At 41.7% G+C, this 15688-nt stretch overlaps 1 protein-coding gene across 1 annotated transcript in view; it reads left to right on the top strand.

The window, feature by feature from the left end:
• ZNF239 (zinc finger protein 239) overlaps positions 1-15688 on the top strand; it is a 16616-nt gene extending 928 nt beyond the window's left edge. Inside the window, 5 exon segments of the mRNA XM_060286874.2 lie at positions 7-47; positions 5702-5827; positions 12764-12797; positions 12799-12896; positions 12899-15688. Coding sequence (XP_060142857.2) covers positions 5794-5827; positions 12764-12797; positions 12799-12896; positions 12899-14364 — 1632 coding nt within the window. The 5' untranslated portion in view covers positions 7-47; positions 5702-5793 and the 3' untranslated portion in view covers positions 14365-15688.

The following is a 15688-nucleotide window of genomic DNA, read 5'->3' as shown; positions in this document are numbered from 1 at the left end:
TTCCAGGAATCTATCCTTCTTGAGAGGAGGAAATGACCAAGTTCCAGGTGAGTTGGGGTTTCTCTTTTCTGAGAATGTAAATAACCTTTCTTTCTTGGGAAGGACATCAGCATTAATTGAGTGCGTATCTGGTGTCAGGTCCTGTCTTGGTTGTGTGGTTTTTTTATTTATTGTCCGACTTCAGCGTGAGACATACATTATTTTATAAATATGGGTGTAGGAACATTAAGATACTAAGAGCATATATCTATCAAATGATGTCACTAGAGTCTGCACAGATAATCTGCTGACTTTAAATTCCACCTCAGTTTTCAGTGTACCACTCTGCTTCCATGAATTTGGCCCACTCCCCAGAGCACTGGGCTATGCTCTTTTATTGAAAGACTCCACACAGCATCTTTGTCTGGTCCTGTCTCTCAAAGCGTGTCTTTTCCTGCCAGGCATTTCACGCACATTGAAAGTCATTCAAAGCTGTTACATGCTCAGTCCAGTGCCAAGTGGTCTCAGGAAAACAAATAGAATTATAAACTACAGTGCTGGGCTTCCCTGGTGGCGCAGTGGTTGAGAGTCCACCTGCCAATGCAGGGGACACGGGTTCGTGCCCCGGTCCGGGAAGATCCCACATGCCGCGGAGCCTGTGCGTCCGGAGCCTGTGCTCCGCAACGGGAGAGGCCACAACAGTGAGAGGCTCGCGTACCGATAAAAAAAAAAAAAAAAAACTACGGTGCTTTTCTTCATGAGCAGGTGATGTATATGAAAAAAGGTATGCACATTACCAATAATCATTTATTAAACCTGAATGAGTTACAGACATGAGAAAATTTGTTACATAACAACACCATAATTACCATATCACTCCCAGAAATGCTCCTCAACCAGGCTGTGCATCAGAATTATCTGTGGTGTTCTTTTAAGAATTAAAGGTTCCTAGGCACCATTCCCCTAGACATACTAAAAGGAGAATTTCACTTTTTTATCCCTTTGACCTTTTGTACATCCAAAGATTTATTGCATTTATTGTGAAATACTTCTCTACATGCTTGGCAAAAACAATCCTCACATCCATAGGAAAACAGCATGAGCTCTTATAAAAATTGGTTTGTTTAGAGGACAGTAAGCTGCTTCAAGGTACTGAAAGCATGACATCTCTGTGCCTTGAAAATAATTGAGAACGTCAGCAAAGATTGACATAAGTAAAACCCTGTGCTCTTTTTATTTTCCTTCTCTTCTTTCTCTTCCCTAATGAAGATTATTCATGGTGATGAAGTTGGGGATTGCTAGTATAGTGAAATTTTGAGATTCTGGCATATGTTAATAATTTTTTGAATTTAAAGAAAGGACTTCATTTCCACCAGTACTTACTGTTTTCTGTGTACCAGGAGTTGTCTTTGAGTCTGCTGAAAGGCAGGACTCCCATTTAACCCCCCTCTCCCTCTGTGACCTTGGATAAGTCACTTTACAGTTATGAACCTTAGTTTTCTCATCTTTAAAATGAGAGTGCTGAGTTTGATGATCTCAAGTTTTATTTCATTATTTAAATTGAATGTGAATTTATAAATATTTACCATTTAGATTTTGAGTCAGTTGTGCTAGTTGCTGAGGATTTAAAGATTAGTTGAGTGTTGCCTCTATCCCTGAGAATCTTATAGCCAATTTGGGAGACAAATTTAATAGCTATAGTAGAGGTATATGCAAGATACTGTGAGATCTTTGAGAAGGAGAAATTTAACATATCCTTATGCTTCAGAAAGGAGGTTGTTGATTGTCCTGAAACTGAAATGGATGGGACGATGGGAGAAATATAAGTCAGGGCAGGAGCAACATGTACAGGGCTCTTCTAGACTAGAGCATGACATTCGGATGACTACAGGTAATCCAGGGTGATGACAGCTCCTGCCCATCACTGCCTTCTGGATCACTGTTTCCTGCCCCTAAGTAAATTGTTGGATCTAGCAGGGGTGGGCTCTGGAAAGGAAGTGCTAAGCTATGTGATACATGTAGTTTCGAGGAGTTTGACATTTACATTAGTACAGAAACTACTATCCTGTAGCCTTATACTTTGGTTGGCCCTCAGGATACTGAGTCCATTCTCCCACAGGAAGCACAAGTTCCACCTTGGGGTGACTGAATAGCTCCCCTGGTACCTGGGGAGATTATTCATTATTCAGATTCTTTCATTTCCAACTTTGTCTTGCTTTAGCGAGACCACTGTTTCCTCTTTTTCCTTTCCCCTGACACACTGAGTCCTCTAATTTGGTCCACAGTCATACCATTTCTCATCTTGGAATTTTCAGCCTACTACAAAGTTGGTAGTCCATCAACATATCCTTTCTGTTTTCAACATGGAATTCTCCCTACCACTTTATCTGTGGGATCTTAAAAAATTAATAACTCTTGACTGTCCGGTCCTTGGATTGAAACATGACAAAACTTGTATTTTGAAGATTTGGTAGTTATTGTGGCCTAGCTAAGAAATGAGGGCCTTTCCTAGAATAGTAGGAGCAGAGATAAGAAGAAGTAACATGCTGGAGGGAGATTTAGGAGATAGAATTGACAAGAAGTGGTTTGATTATGGTCAAGGTAGGAAAGGAGTCTTAGACATCTCAGATGACAAGGTGGAAGATGGATTAAAATATAGGAGGAAGATCATTGATGGACTTGAATCTCAGAAGGGAAGGAAGGATTCCATCTAGAATGTGCAAGGAGAGGTTAGCCATGGACAGAAAGAAACCTGTTGTCTCTGAAAAGAAAAAGTCCAAAAGAGGAGTACTCCCCAGCCGTGTTTTCCTAACAGGTGTGTTTACGCCTGTAAGGCCACAGTCTCTGCTTCTGCTGCTTCTTTGTCCCACCTTTGCACAGGGCCTTGCAGCCTTCTCTAGTCCAACCTCATCCCTCTTCCTCAGACACAGTGGAGACTGTGACCTTTAGACGAGAGCCTGGGAGGAAACAGCTGCTTCTCCTTTGTTGACTAGTGGGGTAGAGTCGCTCCTGCCGGGGGACCTGGTTGTCCTCAGTTTCCTGAGGGTGTGGGTGGTGCCCCTTCAGGCTGAGGCTTATGGTGTCAGCACTTCTGAAGGTTACTGGGTACTCCCCTGGCCCCAAGTTGAACCGCTGCTTTCAGCTTCACTGGCTCTCAGTTGTTTTGTGTATATTCCATCCTCTGCTTTTCAGTGTGTGGCCTGCAGACTGGTGCCAGCCAACAAACTGCTTGTTACCAGTCTATAAATATACAAGGACAGGGCTTCCCTGGTGGCGCAGTGGTTGAGAGTCCGCCTGCCGATGCAGGGGACATGGGTTCGTGCCCCAGTCCGGGAAGATCCCACATGCCACAGAGCGGCTGGGCCCGTGAGCTGTGGCCGCTGAGCTTGCGCGTCCGGAGCCTGTGCTCCGCAACGGGAGAGGCCACAACAGTGAGAGGCCCACATACCGCAAAAAAAAAAAAAAAAGATATAAGGACAGAAATTGAGAGTTTTTTAAAATTTTATATCTGTTGAATCTTATTTTAAAAATTGGCATTGGTATTTTATATGTCTGCATTCTTATTTTCTAGTAACTTTTTAGAAAATGTATTTTAAAAAATATGTCTGTGACATGTTAGAAAAATCTTAAAAGAAACTGGTCCTTCACCAGAGGTAGTTCAAGAAGTGTTGCTCCATCAATAGAACCTTGGAGGGAACCAGACTCACTGTGAGGTTAACTAAATAAGTACTTGGACTCTTTTTACATGCCAGGCCCTGCTTGAGGGCTTGGGGATGCAGCCATGAACAAATCAGGCAGCCTCTGTTCTTGGGGAACTTAGTAGGGAGAGACAGACTGTAAACAAGAAAGAAAATGTATAGATTAGAAAATGAGATAAGGCATAAGTACAAAGATAATAAAACAGGGAGAAGTGATGGTTACTGGATGCTCCCATGGATTAGTCAGTCAAGGAAATGCTTCTCTGAGGTGGCAGCAGTTCGACTGAGATCTGAATGATGTAGAGAAAGAACATTCTGGGCAGAGGGGATAGCCAGTGCAAAGGCCATAAGTGGGATGAGTTTGATGTGGTCACAGGGGCCAGGTGACTTGTGAGGGAGGAGGGACTCAGGCTGAGATTGGAGAATTGACAGGATCCCAGTCTGCAAGGCTTTGCAGGCCAAGATGAAGAGCCTGGATTTTACTCGGTGTCCATGGAAACGCCTTTGGGGAGTTTCATGCCTTGAGTGGTATGTGTTTTGAAAGATCACCCAGGCTGCTGTGTGGAAAATCCGTCACGTGGGGGAGCAAGAGATACAAATTTAGGAGGTTAGTGCAGGTGGAGAGTTAATGAAGGCTGAGACTTATAATGATAACAGTGCAAGGTGAAAAGAAATGGGTAGCTTCAGATATGTTCAGAGGCAGAGTTGAGAGGACTTGGTGATGGATAAAATATGAGGAGTGAGAAGAGAATCAAAATGACTTCCAGGATTTTGGCTTGAGCAATTGGGTGCGTCGTGTGGCTCTTTACTAAAATGGGGACAACAAGGGAAGACCAGATACTGATGGAGATTGTTGGGAGCAAGAATTCTGTTTGGGGCTTGGTGAGTCTTAAGTGTCTTTTAGCCATCCAAGTGTAGATGTAGGTGGGAAATTGGAGCCTGGAGTTGAGGAGAAAGGTTAGGGCTAGAGGTATATGGGAATACCTAAGGAGAATATTTTTTGGTTGTGTGTAAATGTGCTATTTTTATTTCTTCCAGGAATGGTCAACTACTTAGTTTAGAAGAAGAAAGGACATATGATTTATATGACTAGTGAAAAAATTGAGATCAGAAGTGTACTTTGGCTGAGAGGAAAAAAGAGGAAGGATCAAAGGATGGTGATCTTGATAAAGCAGATGTCATGGAGGAGGAAGAGGAGAAAAAATAGGAAGATGTTTTTAAGGTGTGAATTTTGAGATATTAATATTTCAAAAGAACAGTGGTCCAAATAGTGAAATGGCCCTAATTATGGTTGTTGAGGCAGAGATCATTGGCATTAAAGAGATTAAGAGGGACTTCCCTGGTGGTGCCGTGGTTAAGAATCCGCCTGGCGATGCAGGGCACATGAGTTCGAGCCCTGGTCCGGGAAGATCCCACATGCCACGGAGCAGCTGGGCCCGTGAGCCATGGCCACTGAGCCTGCGCTCTAGAGCCTGTGAGCCACAACTATTGAAGCCTGCGTGCCTAGAGCCCATGCTCTGCAACAAGAGAAGCCACCACAATGAGAAGCCCGCACACTGCAATGAAGAGAAGTCCCAGCTCGTTGCAACTAGAGAAAGCCTGCCTGCAGCAACGAAGACCCAACGCAGCCAAAAAAAAAGAGAGAGAGAGAGATTAAGAAATGTGAGGTTAGCGTGTTGGGTAATTTGTTCTCATGAGTGTTGAGGTTGTCAGGATAACAGTAGGAATGGGGCGGAAAGGACAACTCAGCAGTGACCATGATATGACACTGATAAGGAGAGATTCAGTAGTTGGATAGCTTGAGCTTGGGTGAGTTGTGGGCAGGAGGGGAAGTATTGGGAAGAAAGTAGCAAAGGAGATGAGAAAGGAAAGGTTTTCCATCCAAACTTGGATCACACCGATCCTTGAACTGCACACTTCCTCTGTACCCTTCTCCCCTCTTCCAGTGCTCCCAACCTCACCTTCCTTCTGGGGCATTTGTGCAGATGGTTGTCAGTTGAGGAAGAATGTGCTTAATCTTTTAGGAACCAGTAACCTTCAAGGATGTCTCTGTGGATTTCACCGAGGAGGAGTAGGGTTGCTGGACCCTGCTCAGAGGAAGCTGCACACAGCTGTGATGCTGGAAAACTACAGTCACTTGGTCTTAGTGGGTAAGAACATGAACCTGGACACCAGTGCACTGCAGTCTCTGTTTCTTCAATTTTAAATATCATTTGGGCTTGGGCCCCAGGAGCTGTAATTCAGGAATCAGTTTCCTAATTTCTTTATGGCAGAAAAGGATGTTTCTGATTATTCTAAGCAGCTAAAGAACTTTACTTGGTAAGAATTGGAGAATGGTAACCTTACTGAGTTGTCCAAGAAACCACACCTGGTCCATCACTTATAAGCCAGAGTTTGGGACTGAATTTTTTTTTTTTTTTCCCCACACAGTCACCCAATCCCTGTGTGTTTCTCAGATGTGCTCTCTCTGTTGGAGCAAGTTGAAGATCATTATATAGTGGAGAATTCTCCATGCCCATTACCTTTAGTTCCTGGTGTAAAGCCTCTAAACTCCCCACCTGGCTTTCAAAGCCCTTCATGCCCTACTTTTACCTATAGAGCATTATTCTCTGCTGCCCCAATGCCACCCTCCTTTCCAGCTAAGCCTGTTTCCCTGAGGTCCTCTATGCTTCCTTGTTCTGGGACCTTTGATTACTGTGCTCTGGTTTCTGGTTACTTTTGTCTGTTAAGATTTTATTTGAACTCCATTACCTGTGTGAAATCTTTGACTACCCCTCCCTTTCGACCTCCTTCTTTTCTCAGAACTTTCAATTTATATCTCACACAGGCTCAGACCTGATTACATATTATTTTATATGCTTTTATTTTAACCATTGGATCTGCAAGTCTGATTTATTTTCTTGTTTCCAGCCAGGTTTCTGGAGGGAAAGCAACGTATCTAATACTTATGCTGCTATATGTACATAGTCAAGATTTAAAAATTGACTGCTGTAGAGTTTAGCAGCAAAGAAATATGTCTTACAGTCTTGTAAAAGAGACATTATGGTAAACACAGTATGTTACTATAAATAAATTCAGTAAGTCCTATGAAGCACAGAGAATTATGCTCTGAGAGAATGAAGGCATGGGATGGGACAAGGGTGAAGTATGTATTATTGAGAGTTTCAAGGAAAGCTTCTGAAGTGATACTTAAACTGAGTTCCAAAGGATTAATGGGCATTAAACAGGTGACTGGGTAGGGGAAGAATATTCCAGGCAAGGGAATAGTGTGAGGGAAGACCCGAAGACCTAAAAGAAGGAGTGTGGCTAGAATACAGGGAGCATCTGGGAAGAATAGAGTGTGGCCTGGCTCATTCATGGCATTAAAGGCATGGGTAAAAAATGTGAATTTGTGTTGAGTTCAGTGAGAAGCCATTAGAACAATGAAATGGTATGAACTGATTTACCCAGGATCACTGGGACTGCTTTATAGACTGGTTTGCAGAGAGGCAAAAGTGAAGTAGGATCTATGCTTACAGTTTCAAGCTCTGCTTTAGGTTTTCCTTTTTCTTTGATATAAAATTGAACATAGTTTTCCAACATTTTTTTATGTAAGTAAGATATAAAAATCACAAAATTCAAAGAACACAGATGAAGATTATGAAGTAAAGTCACTAATAATAGCTTGTGTATCCACTTTTTCTGTGTTCTCCATGTATGCATTTTACAAATACGTGTTAAAATTTTATGAGGTTATACTGTATGTATTTTTCAACTGGGTGTTTTACATCATGTCTTAGAGATCTTTGTTACATCATATTAACTCCCTGTAAAAGGACCCCTTTTCTCATTACATCAGCATTGTCTTCTACTATTACATACTCATTCTTGATAATATTTAAATATTTTAAAAAACAGTTATCACAAGATTTCACTACTGCTTATAAAACCTACCATTAATACAGTTCCTCCTCCACTGATTTTCATAGACCTGTCATTTCTGCAGCCGTTCCCAAGTATTGTACAGCAGGGATATTGAAGCAGTGTCCTTTGGCCTTTAATAACTTCAGCCCACTCCCTGATTTAACTACTCCAAACTGCACAGCTTTTCTCAGTGTTATTTTTTTCCTTTTTCTTTTTGCCACTACTTTTAAACTTTGCAAACTGTGCACAAAAAGTAATACATTCACCTAGGTAAAACAACTCCTATTGAAAGGCTTATAATACAAACCAGTCTCCCTGCTCTGCTGCTCTTCATGCCACAGAGTGGCTTCTCAAAGCACTCAGTTTGAATCCTTTCACTTGTTCTTTATGGTGTTTGCCTTCATATTTACAAATATGCTCATGCAGCTACTTATTTTCCTTTTTTTAAAGAATAAATGCACTCACATGGTTAAGAAAAGAAGCATTAAAATATGCACAATGTTACTTGCAGTTATGCCTAAAAAAGCCGGGAAAAATGTACACTGAGGATTTTGGACAAGCTGGAGAAGGGCAGAAAACAAATTATACATGAGTAGCAAAGAAAAGATTTGCAAATGTACTAAATGTTTTTAAATGATTAAAGTTATACTATAAAAATAAAAACAAATTAAAAGGTGCACAGTGAAAACTTTCTTTCATGTCCCTGACTCCACTCTACCCAGGTTCTGGTCATTTGCTGTCACAAACTGTCTGCAGTGACTAAATCTTGAGCAAGTATCACTTCACAGCTGTGCCAGGAAATCTGAAGAATAAAACCCCCAAGCTGGACTGCTGAGTGCATGCATTTGTGACTTCGATACATAATTGTTAAAATGTCCTTCTGGGGGGGAGGGTGATACCAGTTTACACTTACAAGCTGTGTCACCATGCTTTGGGTTTTTTCCAGTGTTAACGGGTAGAAAATGGCACCTCATTATAGTTTTAATTTGAATTTATTATATTATGGTATACTGCAATTTTTTTCAGTTTATCAATATTTGATATTTTGTATTGACTTCTTTATGTCATAGATGAAGATTTAGCTCTTTTACATTATTTCTCCCAACATGCCCATCTTTCCAACAATTTGTCAGTCGCATCAGTGATCAATGCTTAGTTGCTTTGACTTCATAATTCTTGTTCCTGCAGAGTCAAATAGTATAATATGATTACAGTTCCTTTTTTTTGTTTTTTCCCTTTCCTAAAACTAATACTTGCTTTTTAAAATATATTTTATTTGGGTTTTTTTCCTTTCCATTCTGTTTTACAGAGTTTTGGTTGATTTGGTTAAGTATTGTTTTCTTTTATATATAAACGATTGATTCAGCTTGTCTGTTTTCTTGACTTCTTTGCTTACTGCTATTTATTGTATATCATCTTATTCTTAAAGTAATTTAAAAATTTTTTGCTACAGTACTTTGCTGAATAATTGTTTCAGTAATTGTTTAAATCCTTTCTTGTCTGACAAAGTGTCTGTTCCTCCCACTGAAATGTTTGATTGGCTGGGTATAGAATGGAATGCTAATTTCACAATCACTTTACCTCCAAAATTAGAAGATATTGCTCAGTTGACTTGAGGTATACAGTATTGCTGTTTAGTAGTTCATTGTCAATATAATTCTCATTTATATTTGCACATAACCTGGCTTTTCTGTCTGGATGCTTTTAGCATTTTCTCGGTTTGTTTGGGGTTTTTTTAAAAAAAATATTTATTTATTTATTTTGCTGTGTCAGGCCTTAGTGGCCGCATGCAGGATCTTCATTGCGGCATGTGGGCTCTTCAGCTGCAGCATGTGGGATCTAGGTCCCTGACCAGGGATCGAACCTGGGTCCCCTGCATTGGGAGCTCAGAGTCTTAACCACTGGACCACCAGGGAAGTCCCTGTTTGGGGTTTTTTTCCTTGACGTCCTGAGGTTTCACATTTAGTGACCTCTGAATCTTGAATTCTAGAAAACATTTTTTTCCTGTTAGTTCTTTGATCATTTCTTTCCCTTCATTCTACCTCCACTATATTCATCGAACTCCTACAAGATGGGTTTTAACTTTTATCTTTGCATCTGTCTACCCTTTACTCTTCATTCCGGGAGTACCCCTCAATCTTCCACCTTAGCCAGATGTTCGTTTTGCTCTTCAGCCCATCTTGATTGCAGGCCTTAGAATCAGACTGCCTGACACCTGGTAGCTATGACACAAGTTACTTGATCATTTCAACCTTGGTTTCTTCTGGTGTAGAATGGGTGTCCTAATAGTTCCTCTCACATAAGATCATGCGACCAGTATCTGAGTGCTTCAAATGAGCATAGTAGATCTTAAATATTATGATTATCATCTTTTTCAATCCTTTCATTAATTTAGAAGAATTCTGATTATTCTTCATAGCAATGTGTTTATATTTTATTATTAGATTGTCCCTTTTTTGTTTGTTTTTTTGCGGTATGCAGGCCTCTCACTGTTGTGGCCTCTCCCGTTGTGGAGCACAGGCTCCAGACACGCAGGCTCAGCGGCCGTGGCCCACGGGCCCAGCAGCTCTGCAGCATTCCCAGACCGGGGCACGAACCCGTGTCCCCTGCATCGGCAGGCGGACTCTCAACCACTGCGCCACCAGGGAAGCCCGATTGTCCCATTTTTTTTTTAGATGTGATATCCCCTCAGATTTCTCTGGGATTTTAATTATGAACCTTTTAAATTCTATTTCCTCTGTTTGTTGAGTTTGTGTCTCTATTGATGTTAGTTTTCTACATTTTTTTTTTGTCTCCTTATGTTTTCTCAATTGTCTTCCCCCCCCACCAAAAAGTCTTATGTTCGCAGTATGATACTGGAGTGTACATCCTCAGCTCATGCTCAACCCTTTTTGGTGCATGCGTGTTCTACTTACAGGGGACACCTCTGCTGACTGGGCTTGGGATGGATCTAATAAGAATCCAGATGGTGAGTGATGTAGACCCTTTTTTTTTTTGAGGTTACCTGTTCAGGCCAGTAAGTTATCTGGGACATGCCCTGCTTCAGTCTCCAGCTCTGGGGTGTCCTCCTTGTCGAAAATTCCACTTCACAGCTTTTCTTGAGGCTTTATCCTGGGTACATGTGGAGTCAGTTGTTTCTTTTTGTACCTCAATCCTGTCATTTTACAGGTTTGGCATTACCTCAGCTTCTGCTTCCCTCTTCAGCCCAAATAATACTATTAGGAGTCCTTGTTTGGCGGACAATTTATTTTGTTTTTGAAGCTTTATACGAGGCCGCTACCTTTAGCCTCCCAGTATTTCATTTTTTGTGGGGAAGAGGGTCATTGGGAGAGTGGTGCTGCAGCAACTAGTTGAGCCATTAGAAATGCTTAACATGATTTGATAAACCTCTTTCCAGAATAAACCTCTCTTACTTCATAATTGTTGATTCTGAGCTTGGAATTTCTAGGACTTCTTGAGAATTTCTCCTACTTCTTTAGGAGGCTTTTTCTGTACATAATTTGAGCTGTGCATTTGTTTTTTTCCTACTTTCTCCATTAGACCTCATCCATCTGCTCTTTATCACTAGGAGTTCCCCAGCATTCTAGTGATAACAACCTTTCTTTTTTTTCCAAGACTACTGTGGTTTTGGTTTTGTTTTTTTGTCATTTCAGTGTAATATGAGGATCTTCACGCTAATTGTTTTGACTAACATACATACCACAGATCTTCCTTGACTTACAATGGGGTTACATTCCCATAATCCCATTGTAAATTGCAAATAGTGTTAAGTCAAAAATGCATTTAATACACCTAATCTACCAAACACCATAGCTTAGCGTAACCTACCTTAATCATGCTCAGAACACTTAAATTAGCCTACAGTTGGGCAGGATCATCTAACACAAAGCCTATTTTATAATAGTGTTGAATATCTCCTGAAGTTTATTGCATACTATACTGAAAATGAAAAACAGAATGGTTATAGGCATATTGCTTGGAGCTGTGGCTGCTGCCATTGCCCAGCATCATGAGAGAGTATTGTCCAGCATATTGCTAGCCCAGGAAAAGATCAAAATTCAAAGTACTGTTTCTACTAAATGCACATCGCTTTCACACCACCATAAAGTCAAAAAATCGTAAGTCAAGCCATCGTAAGTCAGGGACCATCTACAGTAAGTCTAAAATCTGTATTCCTAGCACAGTTCTCTCCCAGGAGTTCCAGACCCATGTATCTCACTGCTTACTGAACAGTGCAAGAATGTTCCACCAACACCACAAATTAAACAAGTCAGATTCTGAGTTTGTTATCTGTCACCCTTCCCCACTCCAGCCTTGGAGATTGATTCCCTATGTTATGGTATAGTACCCCCATACCTAAGTCACTCAAGGAACTTGAGGATCATGCTTGGTGCCTCCTTTCCCTTTTGAGTTTAATCAGTCATCATGTGATTTAGAATGAATCTCTCCCTTTCTCTCTGTAACTATCCTCCTTACCACTTTTCTTCTGATTCACTACAGCAGCGCTCTCTCTCTCTGCCTTAAAGTCTTGCTCATTTTTGATGGTGTTTATAATCAAAGTCAGTTTCATTCCCAGTTGTAATCCTTTAATAGCTTTACATCTCGGAGGAGTCTCTGAGTACACACCAAGCCCTCTGAACATGTCATATTTTCTCTCCACATTTCACTTTATTTTTTTCCTTACATTTGCTCCCAGAAATCTTCCCCAAGGTTTGAGCTGAATGCCCCTACTCTGTGCTCCCGTGACTGGCTGCGCACGCATCTATGGTAGCACTTACATGGTATTATTGTTGACCTATTTGTCCTTCTTCCCAGTAGACTCTAGTGTGTCAAGCAAAAGGATTTCTATTTTCTTCTTTGTATCCCCAGCGCCTATTAGATTACCAATTAAATGCAAATTTAATTAAAATAAAATGAAGTAAAGTGAAATGAAATGTGGCAAGGATGTGGGATCCATAGCCATCTGCAGGGCTGGGATATGAATACTTTTATTGGCTTTACTTAAAAGCAGAGACAAGATTTCTGTCTTGTGTACCCATGCCCTCTCCCATCCTGACATTAACCCAAAGGACATGACTATACGGACAAGACTGAACTTTTTGCTAGCTACCTTAGGCACTGCAGTTCTGAAATCTTGAAATCTACCCTTTGTCTGTTATCATTGAATTCTCTTTGTTCCCTAGGAGACTTGAATGAAAATTCTGTGGAGAATCAACAGAAAGGACTTAGGTTATCTCTTACCTGAATAGCTTTCCTCCTGGCAAATATTGGAAGAGATGTCCAGTACAATAACTGGGAGTCAGGATTAAATTGTGAATCTTCAGTGTACAGGAACCCTGAACTAGATGTTCCCCCTTGTCAAAAGTGGGGAGAAGCATCTTCTCATATTTCCAAAAACAAAAGCAGTTTGGTGACTCTTCAGAGTGATGATTTAAAAAACATGGAAAGTGAAGAATATTTGTTTTTGAAAGTCCCAAGCCAAATGGCCACACAGGACTCAGTGACATTCTGTAAGAATGAGCCCCAAGATCCTCAGGAAAGCAAAATTCTGTTTGTAACTGAAGAAAGCACTGAGAGGAAAATCTCAGAGAGCAAAAGTCCTCCCATCGACCATTGTTCAGAGAACCTTCAAAATAAACTTGTGTCTGATGTAAAAGAAGTGGTCTCGCCCTCATTCAGAGGTGAGACAATATGCCAGATTGGCCAGTCGAAAGAATCCTTGGATCCCTTTGACTGTAAACACAAGGACATTTGTGGTTGGAAGTCATGGGTGATCAGTTGTAGTCATCAGAGAGCTCATGCAGAGGAGAAGCCCTGCACCCATTATGACTGTGGGAAAATATGTACCACCAGCCCAGGTGGTCACCCAGGTGAGAAAATCCACACTGCTGAGAAACTATACAGATGTAGTCAGTGTGGTAGGGACTTCAGTGAGCGCTCAGAGCTAGTCCTTCATCAGAGGGATCACACAGAAGAAAAGCCCTACAGATGTGATCAGTGCGGGAAGGGCTTCACAAGAAGCTCAAGTCTCCTTATCCACCGCGAAGTCCATGCAGATGAGAAGCCTTATAAGTGCGACAAGTGTGGGAAGGGCTTCACGAGGAGTTCAAGTCTGCTCATTCATCACTCAGTCCACACAGGCGAGAAGCCTTACAAATGTGACAAGTGCGGGAAGGGCTTTACTCAGAGCTCCAAACTGCACATCCACCAGCGAGTGCACACTGGAGAGAAGCCCTATGAGTGCGGGGAGTGTGGTATGAGCTTCAGTCAGCGCTCCAACCTGCACATCCACCAGCGCATCCATACGGGGGAGAGGCCCTACAAGTGTGGAGAGTGTGGGAAGGGCTTCAGTCAGAGTTCAAACCTTCACATCCACCGATGCTCACACACGGGGGAGAAGCCTTACCAGTGCTATGAGTGTGGGAAGGGCTTCAGCCAGAGCTCAGACCTCCGCATCCACCTCAGAGTCCACACTGGGGAGAAGCCCTATCACTGCGGCAAGTGCGGGAAGGGATTCAGCCAGAGCTCCAAACTCCTCATCCACCAGAGAGTCCACACTGGAGAGAAGCCCTACGAGTGCAGCAAGTGTGGGAAGGGCTTCAGCCAGAGCTCCAACCTCCACATCCACCAGCGGGTCCACAGGAAAGATCCCCATTAAGTGAGGTCTTCAATCGCATGCTTGTACTCTGAAGACTTAAATATTTTTAACATCACTCTTAGTTTTATATTCTCAGGATATAGTAAGAGTTATTCAGATAACTTCCCTCACTGGAAAACCATTTAAAGTATTTAACTACCAAGCACTTTGTTATGCTACACAGTGAATTGATTGCCCTTGTTCCTCAGATGGGTAGAGTGAAAATGTCTATACTGTGCTGTTCAGTCAGTGTTACTAGAACTACATACCCTACCCAGCATTTTTAAGTGCAAGAACCTTATATTTCTCCAAGCAGAACATGTTTCCTTTGTTCACATTCTCTGAGAAATTGGAACTTTGGCTTCTCTTCAAATCACGTGCCTTGTGTTTTCCTATTTCCTTCCAGCCCTGAGTAGCCCTCTCTAAATTCTGGTTATACAATATGTTAGTTTTAGGTTGAGGGGGTGGTTGGAGGTATAATGGGCATGGAAATCTGTTATTGCACACACGTACTACAGTCTGTGGCCTCACAAGAACGTGGAGAAGAGCTACTCGTGCAGTACACCCCACACACTACAGGATGTGGGACCCCTCCCTCTCCTCCCCACAAGGCAACTGCTCAAGAACATAAGTAGTTCTTTTTCCTGGGTGCAGCTAGTCTGTTGGGGTGCTTCCAGGTCTTGCCATCTCAGATGACACCCCCACCAAATTAAAGCCAAGTAGGGTACCTACACCATGTTGAAACATGTTAAATGAAGTTGAAATATATTTAAATGTATTTAATTTGTCTCTCAACACTGAACCTCTCTTATTTCCTTAAATTTCTTCACCATCCATGTTCTGAACCAAACAAAGGAGTCAGGAGAGGGAGTTCTGATATTTTTCTCTTCAGACTCAACTTGTTTTAATATTTCATATACCCCCAAAAAGTCATTTGTATTTGCAGCATCGTTATTGAACCAGACTTGGGTCTGCTTGCCCATGCACAATAAAGCCAATCTACTTACACTGGGTTGTGAAGGAAGTGCACCATTTACTGCAGGGCACCAAACAAGGGGTCCAAGCAGCTAGTGCTCAAAAGGCCTAAACTCCCTGATGGCTTTCAGGGAAAGAGTTTAAAAGGGTGAGGAAGGGGGGACTGGGGTGCATGATCAGCTCGTGGACATTCTTCTGATTGGTTGGTGGTGAGTTAATCGAGAGTCAACATTGTCAATCTTCTGTTTCCATCCTTTCTGGGGTCTAATTGCTTGTGGGCAGCATACAGTTAACTTCTTCCACCTGGTGGCAGATTCAGTATCTGCAAAACAGCTCAAAGGACATTGCTCAGAATATTATCTATAGCCCTTCAGGAGGAACTATAGGTCCTTGACTTTATTTAATGGCTAAACTATTGTTATTTTGTCTTGCTTGACTGTTTTCCTTTCTTTCTGCATTTTCTCACTTCTCTGATTAAATTTACTCTTTGGAACTC

Source organism: Globicephala melas, chromosome 16 (assembly GCF_963455315.2).
Source record: "Globicephala melas chromosome 16, mGloMel1.2, whole genome shotgun sequence".
Lineage (NCBI taxonomy): Eukaryota > Metazoa > Chordata > Mammalia > Artiodactyla > Delphinidae > Globicephala > Globicephala melas.
Note: the sequence above shows the minus strand (reverse complement) of the source record. Positions and strands in the feature narration are given on the sequence as shown.